General features: G+C 40.6%; 1 protein-coding gene across 1 annotated transcript in view; it reads right to left on the minus strand.

Moving 5' to 3' along the window:
* Nucleotides 1–25,402, minus strand: part of AGBL1 (ATP/GTP binding protein-like 1) — a 276,170-nt gene that overhangs the window by 190,023 nt on the left and 60,745 nt on the right. The window contains exons 16-17 of the mRNA XM_010572299.1: nt 17,696–17,840; nt 14,079–14,232 (exon numbers count right to left, since the gene is read on the minus strand). Coding sequence (XP_010570601.1) covers nt 14,079–14,232; nt 17,696–17,840 — 299 coding nt within the window. The remainder of the gene's footprint in view (nt 1–14,078; nt 14,233–17,695; nt 17,841–25,402) is intronic.

Genomic DNA, 25,402 nt, shown 5'->3' on the forward strand with positions numbered 1-25,402 from the left:
AGCTGTTGTTTTTGTGCCCTTTCAAAATGCTTGACAAAACTGTCACAGAAGGAGTTGGCATCTGGAAGCTGTGACAGACATGATATGACCCTATTCATAAAACATAACTAAACAGCTTGAGCTGCCAGAGGCCAGGATTTACAGGACTGTGTTTCAAGAACGGCCTTCAACGCCTGTTCTACTAAATGCACTTTCCTACTCTGCCACAATACAAATTCCCAAGCTGTGTTAGGGTGACCTGCAACACTGTGAAGTGACAAAGCAGCTGAGACACTAATCTTGTTAAAGCCTACCCTGTCCACTGCTGGTCAGGAAGGGGAAAGAATGACCTCGGCTCTGGCTGCAGCTTTTACACCAGGCTATAGGGGCAGGGAGCACTACAAAAACTAAGACAACATCATTTTTCAGAAATTCCTCCAGCATAGAAAGCACAAAGGAAAAATCCAGTCACAGATAGTTTCTGCTGTATTATCCACTACAGCCTCATTTTTACCATAAAAACCTCTCTGCATTTGTATTTCTGGCAGATGCAGCCTGACCCACAACGTATTTAAAAACTTCCTGCCCTCCTATCCATCTACCTCTTTTCTTCATCTCCACTTCAATCACTGCTTACAGTCTTCTGTTAGGTGCTCACCATGGCACCTAAACATCCTTTGGGAGACCTGTGAAAGTCACTCTGATGCCAACAATAATAAATTCCCTCTCACTCATCTTCTCCTGAAACACTTCACAGACTGAAGATTACATGTTTCAAGTGTGTTCCAAGAAAGCAGGGATTTACAGAAGAATCAAGTTGCCCAAGGATAAAATACAAATCAGTCGGAGTTGGAAGCTCAACATCTGTTTTCCAAGCCCCAGTCATGAAGCATCCTGTGCCATCCACATTCACCTGAGAAGTGAATTTCTACATAATCCATTACTTCAAAGCACTTCCTCCTCTTTTCATTAGCCATGAAAATTAATTGAATCCTGCACTTAAACATCACCAGTAGAGTCCCCTCTCAGTTATGTTAATTGTCCTATACCATGATGATACAAGAGCTGTCATTTTCATTCTGAAACCCACCCACTGTTCCTAAAATTAGCACAAACACACACATTTGCAGAGTGCTATGATTTTCCTGCATCCATCACTATTACGTCATGCTTTCAGACTTGGGGAGAAAGTGAAAGATGATATGAAAGTGGTAAGAGAAGAATGAGGAAAGGAAATGGGATGATTTAGTAGGTCTCTTGGGTTTTTCTGAAAAATAACAATAAAAAAAAAAAATAGAGACACCTAGAACATTTGGGAGACTCAGAAGAAAACTCCCTAATGCCGTCTAATGTTTTCCCAGAGTCATCTACAAGTCCTTCCTTAGCTGTGGGTCAAGACATACCTCCAATCCCATTCTGACTTCTATATTCACTCATAATTATCACCTCTGCCCCCATCATGTTTTAATAAAATTTTCAGCCTATTTTATTTAATTTCATCTATTTCAAAGACAAAGCAGCAGCACCCAGGCTAAGAAAGAAAATCTTCAAAACAGTTCATTAAACAAATTCAATGAAGAAAGAAGAGAAAAAGCTTGTAACAAAAATTACAAAGTGGCAAGGAAAATTACATTTTTTTTCCCCACAGCTAAGTAGCACGACAATTGCAATTGATAGAGCAAATTAAATTCTAAATGCGCTGGTGATTTGATAGATATCATTTTCTGAGTGTTACTGAAAAAATGCCTTCTTTGGGAAACAGAGTTAAGATCTGGAACAAGCCCTGTTGGTTCTGGGGCCTGATTCGATTATGCAAAGCTCATTAACATTAAGTTAAGATGGAGCAGGGAGAAAAGGCATGGAAGTTCTCTAAGATGCCATATGCCTTAAGAAAAACCATCCTGACAAAACTAGAAAAGCAGTTCATTAGGAGGCCTGTTTACAGGTATAATGGGTAGCTGGTGACTTCAAAATGCAACTTTGCCCCCCACCTCAGAAGACAGAAGAGGTACACTGACTAGTATCTGAAAAATCACACATCAAAATGAAGCAGGGGAAATCAGAGAAAACCCCAAGCGACCTAGAATGAAAGGGACTCAATGCACCTATTTTTCTGTCAGCTAGAAACCAATATCCAACAGCTACATAATAAATGCCCTGAAATAATACAGAAGTCCAAGTTTAGCTCTATGAACACTGGTGCACTTTGCAGCATCTACCATGTCACTCATCAACTAGTTGATCTTATGAGCACATTTGCAGTCTGAACATAACAGCTGTCTCCACTTGTTTATTAGCAATTTCTATTTCTGCATTAGAAACAGGTGGGCAAGCTCAGAGCACTAACAAGTTTCTCTTTGATGTAGAGATGGACAAATCCTCTCACTAACAGAACAGCATTTTAAAAATCATTATGGGGTATTTTTAGTCTTATTTCATTTTAGCATTGCTGTATAATTGCAGCTAATTAATCACAAATACTTGTTTCTAGAATCTGTCAGTTATAAGCAACAAGAAGCGCCAGGCTGTGGTGTCTGCAAACTACTCGTTTCAATATATTGCTGTACTTATTTTACTGGTATAAGATTGGCTGCATCAGTCACGCAGCAATGGATCCTGTTCTCTGATTAGAGAAATTAAAGTCAGTTAAACAGGTCAGGCAGAAATCTGCATAGACCCTCCCAGCAAAATCAACTTACAGGTGGGAATTAGAAATAGCAGGTGTTCAGAATTACAGATACAAAACCAGGAGAAAAAGAGTGTATTGTGAGAATGCCTCCTCACTCACTAATGCTCTCACATAGATTAATATTAGGATCAGCACAGGGAAATAACATTTGCTATGCTTCACATGAGCGTAGACCCCCCTCACATAGATGCAGGCAGAGTAGCTGAACAAACTACCTGTTTGCAGCTCTGGCAAACATGCAGTAAAGCTGTTCCATACAATCCAAACAACTCTGATCATTTGTAATACATGACTAGCTAGAGGTCAGCCTTTATCAGACAAAAACGAGTGGCTTGGAACATTAAATCCAGAAATTGGATCATTGTTTTCCAGAAAGTTTTCAAAGCCTTGAGTTATCAGGCAAATGACTTTTTCTATTTTAAAGTGAGCCACAACAGAGTCTCTCCAAACCAGTCAGCCAAGATTTAAAAGCACCAAGAAACTTTCAATTTAGAAGGATAAAGGTGAAAACAATGTGAAAGTTATAATGCCACCCACACTGTTTCCCAACAGCCTGTTAGCTCCCTGTATTAAGCAAGGGCTTGCTTGTGCAGAGCAGAAGCCTATTGTTAGAGTGAGAAATGCAAGATTCACAGGATCATGAAAAAAACACCTAAGAGGAGCAGGCTTCCCTGTTAGCAGGATGCACTCTGGTTTCCATCACAGCCTAGCAATTCTTTAACAGAACCTGTGCAAGACTTGACCATCTTCCCCTAAACTGTCCCCAAGTTGAGTTCCCAAACTAAAAGCAGTGGTTTGCTAGAAGAGTGGCGGAGCCCACTTTCTGCCTGCTATCCAGTGCAAGTCAAAAAATAGTTAGTCCCCATGAGATCGTCAGGCATCAGAAAACAACATGTATCTAGCTTAATCTGTGTATCAGCACAGTCTTTCTGTTCCAGAAAGGAAAAGATACTGAACTGGCAACAAAAACTGCTCTCTATGACAGCAAGTGCAATTGTTTGGGTCTGACAGCAGCTGGTACACATGCTATACTCTGTGAGCTTTCCAGCCACGGATTACTCTTTCACAAGGCCAACCTGCCATCTGTCCTGTCCCGACTCCCTGACGGCAGCTTGCCTGGTAGTTATCAATGAGGAGGTACAACCAAACAGAAAAGAGAGCAACTGATCACTGGGACAGCCCAACAGCACATCTCCTCTTCTTAGAGGACTTCTTAACTGCCTTACAGAGAGCAAACAGGGCAGAGAAGACAAGTAAAATTAAAAAAAAACAAAAAAAACAACCCACAAGCAAACAAACAACACCCCTATTGTTACAATACTCCAATTTCTTACCTTACAGCAGGTTTCTAACCCAGGGGCCATGGGGTCCTTCTTAATGGTCTTTTATTCAAGGAGCAAGGCTGATCCACAGACTGCCACACCATCCACAACTTCAGCTCTACCAACCAGAAGCAACTGATTTAACACAGGTGTTGAGGGGCAAACCCAACTAACTTCAGGCCAACCCACTTTATACCCTGCATCAGCAGGTCCTCCAGACCTTGTAATTTGTGAAAAACAGTAACCTGTGCAGTAAGACACATGACCAATTGGGCAATATTGTGACCAGCTGGAAGAAACCCCTTCCTGACCTCTGCTTTTACCTTGAGGCACAAGCATTAACTCTTCACCCCTTAGTAAGCACATTGCTCATAACGATATTCAGTCTGCGCAGTCGATCTGACCCTAAAATTATGTCCTCCCTCACAAAGCCCATCTCTGTCACATTGAGAACAGATTTAACTCAATTCAAATGCTCCTCTGGCTAATTTATACAGTACCACATTGACCTTTTAACGTATGCCCCACGGGACCATGTGTGACTGGAATTTATGGCCAGGCATGGGAAATGTGCAGCTCACTGAAATACAGGGATTTTTTTCATGCCATGATTTGAAGTTGATAACAGAAAACTAGTAGCAGTTCAATGCTTGTTCACCATTTGAGGGAGTAAAAGCTGCCTGGGGGCTCTGCCAGGCTGTATTTCAATACCTCTACCAGATACACAGATTGGCCATTGGAAGCACAGTATCTGCAGGTTTTTCCCAAATTGTTTCCACCTAAGAGAGAGAAGACAAATTTTTCCCCTTTCTATTAAGGCAAGAATTTGGGCAACCTATGACTCCTACAGAAGCTTGCAGCTCTACTACAATGAGGTCAGGACACTGGGGTGTTGTGAGACAGGCGTGTTCCAAGCAGCTGGCTATAAATTTCCAAAGCCATATAAGAAATACATATGACCAAACCATTTTCAGTTTCATTCATAATTTTCAACGCCTTATAACAAAAATACAAGTAGTACCATGCTCCTGTGAGAAGGCGCTTCTGAGGCACTTGACAAACCAATCACAAATGAAAATAATTATGACTAAGATATGTGCTGGTTTAGATTTTCAAGACGTTTAATTCGTTAGCGTATCAGAACAGGCTCTAATATTCTGGAAGACTGGAGCATAGCCAGTGCTAAGCACTACTAATGTTCTAGCCCAAGTCCATACCAGCCAAGATGACATTGCTTATTTACATTCCGGAAAATGCTGTTGTTAATCAGAATACTTCTTCTCTGGAAAGGACATGCAAAAATTATAAGTCTCTCAAGACAAAGATAAGACTGTTATAATTCGAAGAAGGAAAAGTAACAGAACAAATGCCGAAGAAACAGCATAAAACTCTGTAGCACTATCCCCTAAGAGGAGGGCTTAGAACAAATCTCCAAATTTCAGAAGGAAGATTATTTAACAAAAAAATGTGGAAAACTACAAATGAATGAAGAGCAGCCACTGCAGTACAAATTATCTCACTTCAGATGGCTGTTCTGCCAGCATGCTGCACAGGGCAAAGGGTGGGAGAGAAAGAGAGATTACCCTAACATTTACTTTCTCCCTTTGCAAAAAACATTGTGGTTGCCTATGCTTCAAGGCCCATTTGTAACATCCTTGTTCGGTGTTTTCTGTGCATTGCTTGCTGCCTTGACTAATTAGATTCAATATATTAATACTCATTTTGCCAAACTGACAGAAGGCTGACCATAGTGTCAAACCTGTGCTGGCTGAGTCAGTTCCATCAAATGCTAGGATTCAAAGAGCAGTTGATACATCATAAAAAATACTGGCCTCAGTCTGCAGACAGCCTTGTGTCTGTCTCACAAATTTCATGTTCCATTCAACCAGCTTCCACCTTGATGGCAGTAGACTGGATATTCAAACAGGAGCATAGTTTTGCAGGAATTTGTCTGCTCTTTTTGCAATGGGCTGCCACATGCTTGTGACTGGGATATTAGAAAGAAAAGAAAGAAGAGATGTTTGAAATTGAAAGACAATCTTGAGAAATTTAGAGTACACACCATCAGCGTTGCATATCTGGAGATCATTGCTTTGGCTTCAGATGCTCAATAAACTGCCTATTCAAGTGGAAAAAAAATAATTGTATTCTCAATTCTGTAATTATTTAGCACCGTAGAATACACGATAATATTATTCAGCCTTTCTTCACTACTGCATTAAAACAGGATCACAGTTTTCACAACAGCTGACTCTTCCTGTCACCAGAAACAAAGTGTTTGGTACAAAGCAAGAGAGGAACTGGCACCTCTGCCTGGCACCCCTGCAGATTAGGAGCAAATCTTCAATTCAGGGGAATAAACAGATACAAAACTCACTACTGCAGATGCAAGAATAAAGCAAAACATTTTTTTTTCTCCACAGTTTGCTATAATCATCACCTCATTCGATTTCTATACACACTAAAACCTGTTCACTTTTAACTATAATCACAAAAAAGGAGTAGAGCTAGAGAAGAGATGAAAGGAAAAAGCAGAACAGGTTCTGTAAATGGAGTATTTTAAGGAAATGTAATGCTAGTGGACTTTTTCTGCATAAGATTGCAATTTGGACCACGTTAAGTACCTGGATAGCTAGAAAAACAATCTGAGACAACAGCCTCTGTTCACATTCAGTGGAAATGCAGTCTAATAGGGGGGCCACATGAGGAGCAGAGGCTTTCTTCAGTTCTCGGTTTCTCTCCTGAGACTTTCATCAATAGCAGCAACGGTTCTTCTTGTATGACACTTGCAGTGTAGAAATGCCATTAGAAAAGCCTATCGGTCCTTTCACAGAAACCACTCAGCATCCAGACAAACATGGGGAACCGGCTTGCTCTATATTTGGCATACAAATGTGACCTAAGGGTTCAGCAACATTGGCTATACTGTGTGCATGTGTGCTGGAGGAGGTATAGCATGCAGTGACACTAGCACAACAGATGCGCTTGCTGTTGTGAACTGTTTCCAACCAGCAAAATGCCAGATTAGCACTCCAGCTGAGTTGCTACAGGCAGTTCTGCCTGCTTGAAAGATCATTACCAATCAAAGCAGGTCATTCTACCTCCCTATTTCAACACTATTAGATGAGAGCTTCTTTTAAAGAGTGCATTTTCCTTTGGGGCAGACTAACTCCAATAAGGCGTTGATCTAATTTGATCCTTGTTTCACTAGGAGATATGTCATCTCCAGCTTTGAAAAAGTTATTCAAGAGAAGAGAGCTTGAGCCTTTCATAATTAACATGCAACACTGGTTGCCACGCAGGCAGCGGGCACAGTTATAATAACTTGGAGTCAATAATTCATAAACTATAATGCATTATTAATCAATTATCGAGGCCTGAATTACATTTAATGAGATTAAGCTGATTGGAGCACTAAGCTGTTTGAATCATATTGATTTAATCAATGTGCTTAATTAAACTGTGTACATTTTCCACATGATCATTATTTCCCAGTATCCTGTATAAGCGGCCTCTGCAATTCACATCCTCTGCTGCTCTTTGCTCAGGAATTGCTCTTTGCTGCAAATTATATTTAAAGGTAAAGGGCTTGTTTCTTTCCAAGAAAATATCAAAGTTGCAAAACAACTGTCTAAATAGCTTATACAAGCAAATTGAGAAATGTTAGAATATTTCTCCCAGCAACTATGTCTTTTTGATTCTGTAGGCTTAAGATGAGACCAAGTAAACACGCCTCATTAGTCTCACTTTATCCCTCACTCTAGTTCTAGGAGCATCTGCAGATTCGGAGGGCACAAGCATTGTGCCATACCTATCCCAAAAATGTTAGTTTCCATCTTTAGAAATATGCTTAGACTCAGACAGGAAACATGTTTCAACTCCCCAAAAAACTACATTTAAGATAAGCAGGTGTCATTATCTCTTTATGTTAACATTCACGATGGTTTCCCCAGCCTTGCATAAAGAGGACGTGATAACAGAAAAGCAACTCAAAGTGACAGCTATTACAGATGTAAATCCATTTGCTAGTGTAATATTTTGTTTAATTTCCCTCACCACTGCTGCTAATTCACTGGGACATTTAGGTTTAACTTTGAATGGCACGATTCAGCTCTATAATGCTACACACTGCTAAAAGGACACTCACAAGGGGGTGTCGACTGGGGGAAATGCTCATAATCAGTATCGTTAATGGGAATCACAACAGTACAACCAGCCACGAAGAAAGCTTTGCAATTACTTTCTTTGTGAAACCATAAACAATGACTGTCCCACCCCACTCAGCAGAGTGACACTGTTCTCAGTGGATGCAGGATTAACCCCCATGGCAATATATGATGCTCATGTCCTTCAGCTGAGAACGCAGCAATGCTGGCAGTCATCAGCTGAAGCAGTGCACTGCTGTACCACCCTAGACCCATTAAAATCTTCATTCGTGTAAGGAATTCCTTTGGGACTCCTTCCATTATTTCTCTCTGCAAGTGCTGACCAGAATGGCACCTACTCTACATCGCTTCAGAGATGTGCTCCCCCTTCCCTCCTCCAACTAAAGGTGAGAGCTAACCCACCCCAACTCGGTGCACAGCCAGGAAACGCCTGCTGAGGAATGCTCATATGGCACGTTCAAAACAGCACAGTGCAAACTGTCCTTCTCTGATCAGTCATTTTGCATTTGGTGGTTTAATTCCATCAGTCTGTTAACATTAGTGGCATAGTGGTGTCCTCTACTTCCTTAACTAGAAGACAAATTTATCATTGCGTGTGTATGAGTGTTTAGGTCTTTTACTTACACTTCTTTGAAGAGTTTATCTGTCCATTTGCTCTGCCACTTACAACAGTATCCTACAGCTTGCAGGGTCTAGTCAGCTGTCTGCCAGGGACTTTAGAAGAACACAGTTACATACTGCACATTTGCATGCATAACACTGTGAATTAAGGGTTTGTAAACTATTACTGAGTGCACATGCATGCTGTTAACACTGCCTTTGCTGGGCTGTGTGTGGCAAACCCAAGAAAATCAGAGCTCTGCAAGCACCTATTAATTTCATTGAGTAGGGAGCTGGCACCAAGATGGGAAGCTTTATCATTCTCACTGCTTCTGTGTTCATTTAAGAATGCCCTGAAAGATGTTGGGAATTGCTCTCCCTTCAAAAGTTCCTTTAACTCTCATCAGGCAATGTCTAAGGCTAGACCTAACATAGCCAGGAACAAGGTCAGCAAAGAGTAAATGCCTGCCCAACCATTCTTTCTTCTCCACTCCCCAACTTCTTTCCTTTTCAAAGGCTCACATGTGATGATTCAATATTCAAGGCAGGCGTAATGTGCAGGCTCACCACACATGCAAGCTTGCAGAAAACTGTCTCGTTTTTTTTTTTGGGGTTTTTTTTTTTTTTGGAGGGGGGAGGAGTTAAATAATTCTGAGAAGAGCTACAGTCTTCTGAGGAAAAGCTTTGTACATAATATAGAAGGTCAAATCTGCAGGGTCTAACTCTTTGTAAGAAGGAATAAGGAGGGAAAGAGGAACATGGTAAAGAGATAACAGAGGAGATAAAAAACAGTCCCTTTGTCTCATCATTGGTGCCTCCCACACACAGTCAGAATGGGAAACTAATGGCTTTATCACAAGACTACGGGGGTTATTGCAGTTAGAATGAGTACTTGCTGGATGCTCAGTCTTCATATTATGGTGGGAAGGGCAAGTCTAAAATAAAACAACAACAAAAAAAAAAACAAGAGAGACCCTACCAGTTTATTTGTACTAGTCTATGGAGCTGCAAAGCTCAGCGGGGACTGACCAGCCTCGGACTTTGTTGCAGTCTTCAGGCACCCACGGACATTCATCAAGTGTGAAAGGAAGTTTGTAACTGAGCTGTTGCATGACTGAGATGCAAAGCATAGGGAGCCAAAGAGCTCCTGGCTCACTTCTTCCTTTCTTCATATCAGTTTCAGAGCTGAGCATTTAATAAAAATTATTCGGTACACCAGCATCATATAAAGGGGAGATAGAAAGAGAGGAAGGAGAAAGGAGCCTAAAGTGAATATCAAAGCCTCACATAAACAAGGCATAATGAAGGAAAACAGCAGCCCATTTTTCTTCCCTTCAGCATGCAGTGAATGTGCAGTGCCTGTGAGCATGCATGGCTTGTGCTTCCTATTAACAAGGCGCACATTAATAAATTTAACTCAGACAAATTTAACCATCCTAGGGCCACATTAATCAAAAGCCTGACAAGACCAATCTGAAAGAGTTGAGCAAGGAAAATAAAGCACAGCTGACACAGAGGATGCCATGCCCTTATTGTCCCTGGGCCGTTCCCACTCTATCAGCACCTCCAGTATGGCAATAACTCCTTCCCACCACACTCCTACTGGGCTGATCACGCTGTTCTCCCAACACTCCTCACCCACCCAATGCTTCTTCATCAGTGATGTTTCCTACTCCCCATGTGTCTGCACTAGAGAAGGATTTAGAGTATTTAAGTATGATCATGTGCAACAACTACGAAGTCCTGGCAAGCTTTGTGTTTTACCTGTGCCGCTGGCATTATTGAAAAGAATCTCTCCAGGTACAGATTAACAGATGTAGAAAGGAGAAATAACAAATTTGATAGGAAAGCAAAATTGCTATAGCTCATGAAAACTGTGAATTGGCCAGAACCAGAAGGAAAGAACAAGTGCTATCAATTCTTCTTCATTACCCATGTGCCAAGTTCCCCAGTGCTGGAGCTTCACATCACTTCTCAAGTTGAAATACGTATGCATGAAGGCTGTACAAACAATGGGAGTTCTTACTCAGAAAAGCTTCACCCTTTGGTCCCTTCATATTTAGCTTTAAGTTGTTGCTTTTGAGCTATGATTTTAGCATGGAAAATATTGACAATAGGCCCTTCCATCAGCCAAACCACAGAGAGAAGGGCATGTCATACAAGATGAGGAAACTGAAAAGTAGCTGCTGATCAAAGCCACACAAAGCAGCACAAATTAGGCTGTGTCCCCAAAAGCTGTAATTATCCAAGCTGCTTAAACAAAATAAGCACATACATGCTTATTCAGATTTGCCTAGAGGCATCCCCACAGCGTAAAACATGGTGTGCTGCCTTGCTGTTCTTTCACTTGATAAAACAATATTTTCATCACCTAAGAGTATTGGTGTTTACTTTTGTAGTCTTGGAAACTTGAGAGAAACTGTGTTGCCTTGCCTTGACACTGTCTTTCCCCCAAACAATTTCTATTTCAGTTCAGACAACTGGGTTTTCTACATATTCTGTTTTGATTGAGTTCAGCTGGTTCATGGATAGATCTAGAAAGTCCTCAATTTCATTGCATTGCAAATCTTCAGAGGAAGAGTTGTTTAGTGGCACATAATTTAATGGCATTTCGGTCAGAACTACAAGCTCCCACTGAATTCACATAATATCACAAACTAGGGGATATTTCTTTCTCTCTAAAATAAAGACGACTTCAGCCACGTAACTGGGATTTGAACCCAGATGCTGAATATTACAACAGCCTGAAGCATTCGAAACAAGTATCTGTTCAAACTGTTCATAGATCCTTTATGAATCTTTCAACAAATCTGTGCTTAATAAGTAAGCCAAGCCTTGTCTTCACAGACAGGTTAATGACCTTTGAAAGCCTGCCAGACTGTCTTTCAACACTGCAAGATGCATTCTGATACACTCTGAGAACACAGTGCTCCAGAAAATGACAATGCCTCCTAATATTGTCACATTTATATCATGATACTTCCTAAAAGCAGTGCGACTCTTGGGGGATCATTGTGCTGGTCAGTACTGTCTTGTTTCCTCATGATCCTCATTTCAGCATCTGTGCCTCTCAGTTATCTTGAATATAGGCTGTAAGTCCTGCATACACAGAGGCCATCCGTCTCCCATGCTGTACCACACCTGGCACAATAAGGTTTCAGTTCAGGGCTAGCCCCAGGGACTGTAGATGGTATAAAGTCTAGCATATTAGCATATGCAATTATGTTTCCCTCTTGTCTCTGGTGCCAAAGGTGAAAACATTCTTAACTGTTCCTGCTTTAGTTCCATTGGTACAGGCCTATGATTTTCTTCCAGATTTTTAAATCCTGATCACTGTATCTGCATGACTGCAGACCTGGGCATGTGGTAGGGTTGGTCAGAAAGCAAGAATGCTGTTTTACAAAACTGCTGGAGATTTTTATATTGTTTTTTTGCTTTCCTATAACAAAACACACCTTTCAGAAAGTTCTTTCAAAGCCAAGGGCACTTAAATTCAGTGTTTAGCACATACACTCATCATGTGACTGACCCACTCCGAGTCCTTGCTTTGATAAATCCAGACGTTAGCTTAGCTTTTGTTTTGTACCTTCATTGGAAAGGCATACTTACTTGCGCAGAAAAACCTGTTTATTACATATCTCTTTTGGATGGCTCCAATCCTCAAATAAAATATTCCAACTTTCTTTCTTTCTTTCAGTTGCCCTATTAGGACCTTCTGCCACGAGGTTTAAAAATTGCTGTCAGCAGCTAACATCTAACCAGGTGATCGTCTGCAGTGTGCCAAAGGCTTCTTTATATCACCATCCCCCACCCCCCCCAACTCCCACCCACTGGTTTTCTGTTCTATATCATCATTATCATGGGACAAAAGTGCTTAAGGGCAGGAATTATCTCTTCATGTCAGGCATGGACAGCACCCACCACAGCCAAACTCCCTAATCATGTGTTGTATGTGCTACTGTAGGGTAAATAATACTAATAATAGCAACACCAACAATCCAATTTTCTCTCTGACACTGCCTCCAGTTTCCACCATTAAAGCTGTATGGACACACACCTTATGAATTCCCATGTAGCCTGTACTCGGCAATTTGCTTTAAGATTTCAACCTACAAAAGCATGTTCATGTTCAGAAATTTGCTAATTCAGGGTAAATGCTCAGTTTATAATAAAATTATTATAATAAAAAGGTATGCACTGAGGATGATTACACTGTAATGTCAGCATAACTGCAGTTACTGTGTTTTAAACCTGAACCAGGAAAGATAGCAATAATTTTCACCAACTCTGACATTTAAGCTTCCTTTTAGTTTATGCATGTAGCATGGACATTATAAGGAGTCCTCCTCACGTATCGCCACATACCCCTGAAAGGAGAATTCTGCAATGAGAAATGTGGGTCATATTACAGAATCCCTTTGGATACTTCTAGTCTAATATCTCAGTGAGATAATGATATATATTTGCTTAACAACCAAAAAGATCTTAAGACAATTTAAATTTCCACACTCCCTCAAAGTTCTCAACCTGTGTTATAGATGTGTGAAAAGCAGAGGTAAAAAAATCAGTTTATGCCTTGTTGCTGACTCAAGAAAAAAAGTCAGCCTACATATAAGTAGTTAGCCATTTAGGCTTTCAAATCAAAGTTAACCCCACGTGATGCTAACCAGAGTCTTATCACTTGCTGTTGATTACAGAAACTTGCATATCTTAATCTTGTTAATCAAGGCCACTCCAGGTCTAAATCTTTGACTTTCACACTGAAAAATAACCACCTCTAGATATAACATGGCAGTTACAATATTTACCATTAGGTAGTAACACCATCAGTTAGGACTCAGACAGAATGCAAGGAGCTATATTGTGTCCAGATGGACGTACCGGGCACATTGGAGGAGCTGGGATTTCACCAGAACACTTCAATTGCTGTCCACAGCCGGGAAAGAGTGATTTTTATTTTTTTTTAAGACCTCAAAATACATAAATCATTTCCATATGGAACATAAACACCAAAAAAATTGAACTTCTTGTTGAATCGGTTACTTGAACACAATTTCCTGCTGTTGGAGATATTCGGTATTGAACTTTGTAATTGTTTCAGATCATTAAAGAAAAGTTTGAAGTAAAAAATAGTGTCTGTCCTCCGTGTAAATCTGTAATTTTAAAAAAGCATTGTAATTGGCTATTCCCCATGTTTAGATTTCTTTTCCAAAATGAGAAAGGCAAGGAAATCAACATATTCACAAAACAGGTTGTCATTGCCACTGCTGACATGCCTGCAATTCATTAGCATCTTTTTTAACGCTTCGTTTGGCTACTTACAGAATTGCTCCAAGTCGTCTCTTTTTTTAGATTCTGGCATGGCGGTGATTGTGAGCAATGGGCATAGATTTCCTCCCAGTGTCTGGCAGAGTGTCTGCTGCCTCCAGTAAACCTTCTTGGGGTTCCTATTTTGTTCCAAGATATCAAGATGGCACTGAGAAAGAAGCAAGGAAGCAGATTCATAAATAAGTTCACAGTCTATAAAATCTGATTTTATTCCACTAGCTGTGTGTTATTATTGGTACTAATTTCACCTCTTGCTAACTTCTCTTCTGCCATTTAATACCACCACCTTTTACACCCCATAAATATGCACAAGCCTTTCAGAATACATCCCAGTTCACTGAAGCTGCACAGGACTGTCTACTCTTATTTCATGATCTAGTTGAAGATGTCCCTGCTAATTGCAAGGGCATTGGACTAGATGACCTTTAAAGGTCCCTTCCAACCCAAACTACCCTGATTCTATGATTTTACCTGAACAGTTCCTAGGTGCTGTTCTTATTAGTGTAAAGGAATTTCTATGCGTACATGAAGTCCAGAAGGGAACTGCCTACTCCTTATATTTTAATAGGGACTGTGTAGAAACATGAGAAATCTCATAATTTTGGGGCGTTTATAGAACTGACTGGTTAGCTGTCAAGCACATGCCAGTGAAACTCAGGACCAACTCCACACCAGAGGCAGTCAAAAAGTTTACATCAAAACATTTTGTACAATCAGTAGTGGGAAATTTTAAGAGCATCTTTCCAAGAATTTGTTTAAAAAGGAGATTTTTTCCCCCTTTCTGCAAAGTTTGTGTCAGTTTTAAACAATTCTTAAGTCCAACAGCTTTTTGAGAAATTTGAGAAAAAGAATTGGCAGCTTAAAAAAATGACTTTTTGGAACAAATTCTTATCGTCTCATTAGACACATAGCCCCTTGTCACCCACGCACCAGATGACGTTCTCTGTTCTCTCTGTTTACATTGTAATTGCAAGTGGCAAGATTAGTGTAAGTAATCCTATCACAGGGTGTTGCTAAGTGTTGTGGAACACCAGTTGCCTCTGGACTGGTAGAAATAGGTATAGTACAGTATGCACACTTGTCCTAACTGTAACTTAACTAAAACACACCAATTCACTCAAAAACATTTACATGGCAACTTTTTGTCTTTACAAGTCAGGGCTAAATTTTAACGAATGTTTATGGGACATGACGTTCCTGTTCCTCAAACCTTGGAGTCTTTCAGACTGCTTTCCCAGTATCCAGTATCCCAATATTGTATTTGAATGCAAACATAGGACTGAAATTTACAGTAATCTATGTCATAAAACAATTAACATACTGCTCTATAAAGTAAATTCAATTATTAGATGCATCTAACAATCTCACATAGATACAGAGAATTCAATATAATATAATATAATCATTTACTTATGTTCCTGGTACCCAGTGAAACTTAATTGGGTATAGCTGCCACAGAGATTTCAGCTAGATATCCAAACAATTAACACTGTGGTATAAAAATAGATAAATTACTCTTCATAAAATAAATGTAATTGCTGATGGACAAAAAGTAATGAACTGCAGAGTGCATCCAGTTCAAATAGGATTCTACAATGTGTGTTTGATGTAAATATGCCTGTAACCATTAAATATATATGATATTTAAAAACATTTTCAAATTAGTAACTCCATACACAAGTTTATCTTCTTCCCCAAAGCACTATGTATTTAATTGAACCCTTGGGTTCGTAATCACTTTTAATTTACTACTGATATGTAAAACCAACATACTTCACCAGTGGAAAAAATGCTTTAGAATGAAATCTACTGGTGCACAAAGCTGATTTAGTCTATTTACTGTGAAAATTAAAGTAACATGGAAATGTGTAAATAGCATCACTCGACATTTTAAGTTAGTCCAAGCAAAGAAGCCTTTTAGAATTATTAGAGGCAACAATTTTGCTTTGGCAAAGAGTTGGATGTGACAATCTATCAATCTTTTCCATCCATAATTCCCATTTACCAAACTTTATGGTCCTTACTGAGTCTGAGTTCATTTAAACTTTTCCTGGGGCAAAATTCCCTTTAACTTCAATGAACATTTTATTTGAAGAGGGAGTGAAATTCTTCAAGACTTGGCCCTGCAAGTCTAGGAATAACATCTTTTTCATCTCTATTGTATTCATTCAGGAGCGAGTGAGATATTCAGGGATTCCCAGAACATACAAACTCTCCGAGCCTCTCTTGCTTTTGTGCCAGTAGAAGATAGAAATCAATAACAGTAAAATAATGATCAGTCACTGCATTTCAGTAATAAGTATGGTGGTGAATAAGTCCACCTAATTCTTCAGTATTGTATTTGTCTTTTCCCCTGCAGACTGTGGTATATACATGCCTTCAGGGCTATAGGTCAAACCCCACTACTGGAGAGTACTCTCTTCCTCAGTGATTTTGAGAAATAACTGGTACCCATAAGCCTAATGAGAAGTGAGCTGGCAGGCATATTTTGGACTGTGAGGGCTTGACTGGCCCTCTCTCAGATATTGGGAGCGGTTTCTTTGAACATCTGTAATGGGATGCAAAGCAGTTGACAAGAGACTGTTGTCTGAGTGGGAATTAATCTAAGCCTAACTATGCTGACATGCTGAGCAGCACGGCTAGTAAGTGGGAGAGGACATTGTCTCCCTTGAATGCAGTCTTTCATATCTGGTAATGGCAAACTGATCCCATTATTAAAAAATAGAGTGAGCCCAAACTTCACCATCCCACACCGGCATTTATTGTCCAGAAGAAAAAGGGTTGACAATGGAAACTGAGGGAAGAAGGAAGGGGAACTGATCTACTGGAACTGTGTGTCTTCATTTTCAGTAACATCTTTCTCATCTTTAACAACAAAGCAAACTACTTCCAGAACTATTTATTTCCCCTCTTTTATCCTACCTTCCTTTCAGACCTTGGGCTCTCCTACATCAATCATGGAGAAAGCATATTAGATGCGTTTCCCAGAAAATTCCCTTACCATCCACCCCCGGCCAGAAAAGTCTGTAGAAAACAAATCCTTCCCCAGGAAGCAAACTTCATACAACTCAATAATACATTTTACGCCTTGGACTTGCATTCTTTCAGTTTCTGTACTGACAGCACTAGTGGGGGTGTCACAAATGCCTACTGACACTCCAACTGGCACAGAGGAAATGGCTGACAAAGCATTCAAATGAGGTCCAGCACTGTGGTACTGCTGGGTGCAGCTCTGAAAGCTGAGCTGTTACCCTCTGTCAGAAGGGGCAGGCAACTTTCACTTCTGAGTTGCCATTAGCTTTAGTCCCCCGCTTCCCACTCCTTCAGGAGGAGGATGCTGCAGCCTTAAACAAATAGAGACATCTTTGGTTTGCATTATGACTGGTATAAGCACTAATGGTTTGTACCCCAGCTTATCCCATACAGAAATTTCCTTTCTCCTACAGTGTTCTGGGCTTCGGGGCTGCAGTTGCAAACAAGGCAATGACATCATCATAACCACTAACTACCTGTGAAAACAGTCCTTTATGCTATCTCAAAATCTACACATACCCAAGCAGCTCCAACCTGTCAGGCCTATTAGCTTATCTAGGTGGACACATCAGCATTACCATCATTGCAGAGTAGGTATAGGGGTAATGGTAGGCCAGGTAGCAGACATCATCTTTATGAGGGAACTTGACGCTGAAGGTGAGTGTGTAGTAGAATTTTCCTCTCACACCTTCTCCTGCAGCTGCACTGCAGCGGTAGTGGTTTCTGGAAGAAGAGAAAGGGAGAGGAAATAGATGGTTTTCACTTCTAGATGCACATTTGGAGCAGCCATGAGAGAACTAAGCATTCAGAGAAGCACCCACCCTGCATGAGCTTTCATCTTATGATATAGATGGGCTCCAAACTCAACCAGTCATTGTACCAAGACTGTGAAGGCCCCATGCAATTACAATCAATCCAATCCCAGCAATGAACAGATACAAAAATATAACACAGTGCTAAACAACACCCAGTAACACAGCAATGCACCTACAGGCTATATGATAGAAGGAAGGTTAGAGAAACCATGGCTCCACTAGACAGAGATGCAAACAGGATCACGATGGTAAGTACCACTGACCAAGGTGGTACACCAGATTCAAGGGTGTCTTGGGATTCACACAGTATGCAAAGACCAGCAGAGAGTTAAGGGGCAGAGCTGCACGTGGCAGTACGGGGTGCAGCCAGTCACATGCTGTTGATGGATGGGAGCACTCTCACAGGAAAATTACAGCTTGTTTCATTCTGTGAAAGTGCAAATAAGAAAGCAGCCAGCTAATACTAGTTCATACAGCACAATCCAGAGATATTTAAACTACTGCATTCAGCTAACACTACTGTATTGCTTCCAAAATCCAAATTGTCTTGCTCAGAGATGCAGGTACCTATTCACAGCCCTGAACAATGCCACGTGAAAATATTCTGCGAACCCCTGGAGATTTAGAAAATATGAATACCCTACCAAACCAACCATTCAGTTCCACCAGAGGAAGAAAAGGAATATTCCAGGAATTAGAAAAACAAAATAATAGGAATACATAAAAATATTTCTAATATCATCAAAGGCTCTTTGCTGAGTAGGAAGAGGAGGAGACAAGGTTTGCATAGAGACTGCACAGAGAGGAAAAGCAACCTCATACAGATTTGCAGGTTGTGAGCTACCCAAAAAATCCTCCTTTTGAATCCCTCCTTTTCAAAGACTTGAGCCTCTCCCTGTCAGGGAGCAGTGAGGACCAGTTGCTCCCTAAAAGATGGGCAGCTGAGCTTGATACGGAAGCCAGTGGGGCAGGGACCTCGCCAGCCAGGGTCCCCTCCCACAGTACCTGAGCAGGGCATGCCCAGGGATGGCAGATGGGTTCCACCACAGGTTCAACCACACAGCCGGATCATCAGACAAGTTTGTGGTGATGAGGCAGGTCTGGGTCAAGCCAGGATGTCAGTCCATGAGTCAGGATACAGATCACTAGAGCTGACCGCAAAGCAGAGGCACAGCAGTGACTGAGGTGGAACCTCAGCTCAGAACCTCCTGGATGCTCAGACAGGGACTGAGCAGCCAGGACAGAGCTCAACTAGAGCTCCTGAACCCATGGGCAGAGGGTGCGGGTGGAGGCCCTCAGTGAGGCTAGTCAGGGTCATCAAGATCTACTAGTGCACTCAGGCCCTTCACGCTCCCTTCATTAAAACTACAAAATCTTTAAGTGAGCTTCTCAATCTAGTTCCAAGACCAGATCTCTTGCAGGAGACTTACTCTGATAAAGAGATTACTTTAGGCTGAGTAAGAAAGTTTTCTTTCAGCAGAGATGAAGAGACAATTCATGCACCTTAGGGAGAAGCCTCACAGCAAATCGCATCCATAAGTACATTTCAAACAATATTTTTCCCACATTGCACCAATTATGCTGTTGCCAAACCTTCTGATTCTGAAGGACTGTGAGGTTTCTTTGACAAATGTTATCATCAATGTTGCATTAAAATGCAAAATAGAAGAGGCAACCAAAAGACGCAATTTCAGCTCCTGAAATTTACAATGCTAGTTTATTTTGCTGCTGTTCATTTTTATTCAAAGGGGTGGAGAGAAAAAAAATAATTATTCTTGTCAAATTCTCCAAAATAACCAGCTCTTTTTCATAAGGAAGACACAATACAATGCTGCTGGGTTTTCACCTGAATTTAATAGTTAGGAACACGTGGGGTGAGTGATACTGACTGGATCAATAGATAGTACAGGAACACAGAGTCACAGTGGCAAACTGAAAAGCCTATGATTTTATTCTCAGCTGAACCCTTCACCCCAACATTTCTTTTGCAGATAAACCACCTTAATATTGGACAAAGAGACTCAGAGGAAAAAAAAAATGCAATGAACCCACAAATATAGAAACACCTACTTAGTTATTATATGTTTTTCAGTGGATCCAGGATTTGAGTCTGTATGTTTAAGTCAGAACAATGACCATTTAATCCAGTTCCTGTTAATTTTGACAGTGAAGGATAATTAAGAACCATTTCTTGTCTAGTGCATAAGGAAAGTACTCACCTCCATAGCCTCTCTTATATTCAGCATCACTTGGAAGGTTAGATGATCTTGTTCATAAAGAACTGTCACAAGGTGCTGAGATCTTCTGAGTCCTCCCCTCCAAATTCATATATGTAATTAGAGATGTGGGATGAAGCCAGTCTTTGTAAGCAGATACTGCTTAAATATCTTACATACACATTATTCCCACCTGTCCCTAATGATCCAGTAAAGGCTTCTCCCTCTATAGTCTGTAATTCTGCAGCCAAAAATGTCTCCTGTCTAAAATGGCCAATTAACCAAGAGGTTTAGCAGCACGAGACACCTCTGACCTTGACGCTATGCTGGTAGTCAATGGTCCTTACTCCTGACAGTGCTCAGATCGCATGATCCTGAGTGTACCAATGCACAGCATTCACTGCACTGCTTAGCAGCGCATTTCATTCTTGTTCTGAGCACCTCTGCTGTTCCAGCAAACTACCCACCCAGAACAGGTATTTCCAGACTTTTGAATCACTTCTTGACACCTGCTTCAATCTATAGCAAACTATCTGGTAGTAACAGAAAGTTTACAGGTGGCTTTGTGAGGCTTCAATATTCTTCACTCATGTATTAAAAAGAAAAATCACCTGTGTGTAAGCAGTGTAAATGATCGTGTATTCTTACTGCATATAATCTGGCCTCCTCACAATCCATCATACATTGCAGTAGCTCTGAATCTTTTTAAAAGAAACCTAAAAAATAGCATTTTTCCTCTTTGCCTCCCTCTCATTCTACTGCTGTCACCCCAAGATGCCTCTATCACCTCCTTGTTCCTCCACCAGGCTGATAGTTTTTCTTCCTCACCCCTTTTTCATCACAACACTCTACCATACCAGCATGAAGCCCAAATTAACAAGCAAGGAAGAGGGAAGGAAAAAAAGACCCTAGCAACATCTGCTCCTCACTACCTTATTTGTGTTCTCTTTCAAAAAATGTTCAAAGCATCACATGCTCTCTAGAAACTAATACACTGATTATTGGAAAGAAAATAAGAGACCAAAGTATGGGGGTTTTAATCAGCATGCAAGCTGTATCTACTATGCCTTCAGTCACTTTGTAATAGTGAAATCATTTTGCTTGCTGTTCTCCTTCAGAAATAATGTACAGGTAGTGTATATCTAGCATAGCTGTGATGGAAAGTTAATTAATAATAATTATAACACTACTTATCACTTACTCCGCACAATAATTTTTTGAGCTTAAAAGACCTTTGCAAGCATTATCTAATTAAAACTTGCTTCCCATTTATCTATTCCCATTCTTTGGGTGGCAGATAAGTGACTCTAATTTTCCATCCTTTATAGATGGGGAAACTGAGACACAGACAGGTGAAGCCTCTTGGCCAAAGATACAGGCAGGTCAATAAAGGAGATGGTTTGTAACTCAGGAAATTCAAAAGCACCAAATGATGCAAGAACAACGTCTCTTGGTCATCTCATCTTTAGACTTCCTGTCTGCAGCATTTAGTATATATAAAGCACCAGTAGGTGATAGAATATGGCACTGTATCAGCTTAGACTAAAATGGCTGAAGAAAATACCAATATCCTAAATTTCTAGGCTATTTCAAAACAGAGTCCAAATGAAGAGTGAACTATTTATCACTTCTAATCTGCTGATGCATTCCCTCTGTCCAAAATCCTTCCACCACCTGGAGTCTGGTGTCCTCGTTTTACATACCCCGACATTCTTACATCTCTAAGTGTGGCTGCTAAGTGCAATATGCTTTAGTAACACCCTGGTTCATACCATTAAAAAAGCATTATTTAAGAATTTACAAGGCATGGCTGTTATTTTGGGGTGTGCCACACTGGAAACTGGAAAATGCAGAACACAACTCCTTTTCAAGGGCCAAATCCATGTTAAGGCATCTCTATTGTCAAGATTGCAGGCAGAATCCCAGTTGAAGCAGAATATTCCCACAGCCATCTTGCTACTAAGACTTTCAGTCATATTGTAAATTTTAGATGTCCTCAGGCTAAGACTGGTGTCTTAGCCCTCTCTTGTAGATATCATTAGAACTGAGAGGTGGCCTGCTAATGCTATGATGACGATTTCATCTAATGTGATTATAAAGATGCTGAAAAGAGAAGACTTGGTTCTGACAGCGCTATGATCACCAAAGAGCCAAGTCTTTAGTGTTGACGTGAGAACAAAACACTCCGTATACCTCATTACTACCTGTGAACTGACTATTGTCTGAAAAAGCTGGAGGTTAGAGAATATGCTTAGAATGAGCCATGAAACCAAAGACTCAAGTACATTGTCCCCAGTTCAGCATGCTGCCATTGTTCCTTAAATATTTTGCCAGAAAGGAATATTATTCAGCGCATAAAGGCTGCCAAGACAGTAAGTGAATTAGATGATCTTATAGTAACTGCAACTCTGTTTTTCATGGGTGTATCCTGTCACTTCACAGAGAGGCAATAAAATAGAGCAGAAGTGTCACTCAGCTTCCTTTTGACAAGAGCACTGCTAATATTCTCCATAATATAAAAAGTCTTGTGAGACATATGGGAAAGGTATGCGATGACAGACCTGTGCCACAACATTTATCTTTATGAGTGAACCATCCCATCTTCAGTGAAGATGAATGTCAGCAAAGATCAGCCAACGTGCATCACCCAGACGTCTTGCGAATGTGCCTTTCCTCCCACTGTCCTTCAGCTCAGAAGTTGCTCTCAATAAGAGCCCTGCTGCAAAAGCAATTATGGGCATCTTTGTGTTCCTCCTTATTTTTCTAAGTATATCACTTTTTCCCCGTATTTATGATTAGCTCCTGGTAAAAGTAATTAGATGAGGTCCCTTCAAAATGTGCCAGTCCCACCCCAGGATACCTGTGATGAGGGTGAATGGAAATGCAGTGAGCTCTTTCCCCAAAACAGAGGCAGCATGATATCACTATAGCAATCCCACCTCCTCTTATTCCGAGCCAAAGTCTGAGCAACCCCAAACATACTTTCTTCATATTCCCTCCCACCTACAACTTCTCATGACTGGGAATCTCTTTTATAGTCACTGAAACAAAAAGATCAGAGTTTCAGTAGAGATGGAAGTGCGTATATGTGTGCGTATGCTCATTCTTGTACATACAAAACATGTGAAAACCTGGAATAAACAGTAAATGAGACAGACAACAAGTAGTTATCCTAGACGAATATGTTGACATATAACTCAATGTACAGTTAGAAAACGCAGAATATTCCAAATCAATAAAACTCCATTCTCTTACATATTCTGAACAAGAATCTATCTGATTACAAGCTTAATTGTACAATCACGGCTTAATCTCGGAAGTCAGCTGCTGTTTAATCACTGCACAATAACTGCCTTGTTAATGACATGAGAAGCCACTGCTGTAGTAATCAGCACGTAAAGTTTGCCCAACCAGAAGGCCATACTCACAGAAGCCAGAGGTTACAGGCATGCAAAGGGAAGCCACTGCACCACAGTATGTTAGCTCTTAAGGTAGAAAAGGTTAGGTGAATAAAGGTTAGTGAAGAGTACTTGGAACAAAATAAAATGGCTACTCAAATTGCTACAGACAGGATGCCGTGTTGAGAGAGGATAATCTGAGCCTTCAGCCCAACTCCCACCCACCCACCCCCCACTCCCCCCAAAAAAATGAAAGATGAGATTACAACGAGATTTGGAACGACTTGGAATTTTTTTTGTGTCAACACAAGTTTGAGGCTCTACTACTTCTGGAAGGCAGCCCACTGCCATTGTTTGGGTTTATTGTCCCATCAAATCCACTTGTGAACATAGCCACCTCTGAACCTAACAGCAAAATTATGAACTACAATACAAATACAATTTCTTACAAAGAGAAAGCCCATTATTTCACATCAGTTTCTAAAATCAGCCTCATCACATGAGTTCATGAAGGAAGGACTACCATTTAGAACATCAGAAAAGTTCAGCTCTGTCCTGAGAGCACTGCTTACCATGCCAGATGATTAACATTGTTTGTAATTGTGTTAACACCTTTCTGTTTTCTTGTATTTCCCTGCCTGTCTGCAGTCATTGGGTAGCCCAAGCCCTGTGCTTCAGCTGCAAGGTATTAGGGGCAAGGACCAGACTTTTGCTTTGTTTGTACAGTGCCTAATGCGGTACCCATAGAGTCTTGAGACACCGACATATTTTGGTAATGCAAACTGGTGAACAGGAATCATGACATAAAAAATAATTAGAAGAACAAGAAAAAAAAAAAAAAAAGGGAAAATTTGTCACTCAGGCATTCTCAGCCCCAGCTTTCAAATCATGACAGGTGAGGCCAGGATAGAATAGTTAATTAACACCAAATGCTGCAGTATTTGATTACAAAGTATGTGAACTTCACCCATAATGCCCTACCACTTCATCCTCAACATGTGACCTCTTCTTTCCAGTGCAGGGCTCCACTTCCCACTTGCACCGCCCCAGGCTACGTCATTCCCAGACATCCCACTCACAGACACTCAACCAAATATATTTACTCACACCTGTAATTTTCCTACTTGTTCTATTCTGTCCCTCAGTCTTCAACTCTGCACAGATTTTCTAATCCAAAGCATACCAGTTATCCTAGTGCTGAAAACCCTTTCAATCGTCATCTTTAAAATTAATAAATGTTGTGGATAACTTTGTGGAAGCCTTGAGAAAATAAAACAGGGTTCATTCAACCTATTGAAACCCCAAGCTCCCTGGTTGTCTCTTTTGACTGTAATAACCAGAATGAATCAGGGATCAGTTTTCTGCATGGAAATGAGATACCCAAGTGAGAATGTTTCTCATGTGAGTCAACCTCCAGCTCAGATACAAGTTAAAGATGAGACTGCTCTAGTGTTTTTCTTCTGAGGCTCTAACACTGCAGAAACAGCCTGAAACAGGGAACTTGCAGCAGGCTTGTCAGAACTCCATTTACACCACAGTTGCCTGGCCCCAGTAGAAAGACAAAAGTTCCCATAGGACATTGAGTAAGGCTAATCACTACTGTTTCTGCTATGAGGACAAGGTCTCTATGGTGCCAATAAGCATGATCCACAGAGCAGTTTGCCTTCTAGGATTTAAGTTTCAGCTTTGCAGTGAAGGGAAGCTCATGACAATACTAAGGTATAGAGAGAGATTCACAAACAAATAAATAAATGTGTATTTGTATATTGTCTATTTCTATATATATATTTATATAGGTGTATATAGTGTATATACATATACACACATGCCCAAACACCCCTACGTATATGTTAACC

This window comes from Haliaeetus leucocephalus, unplaced genomic scaffold, assembly GCF_000737465.1.
Source record: "Haliaeetus leucocephalus isolate CR32 unplaced genomic scaffold, Haliaeetus_leucocephalus-4.0 Scaffold339, whole genome shotgun sequence".
Classification (NCBI taxonomy): Eukaryota; Metazoa; Chordata; class Aves; order Accipitriformes; family Accipitridae; genus Haliaeetus; species Haliaeetus leucocephalus.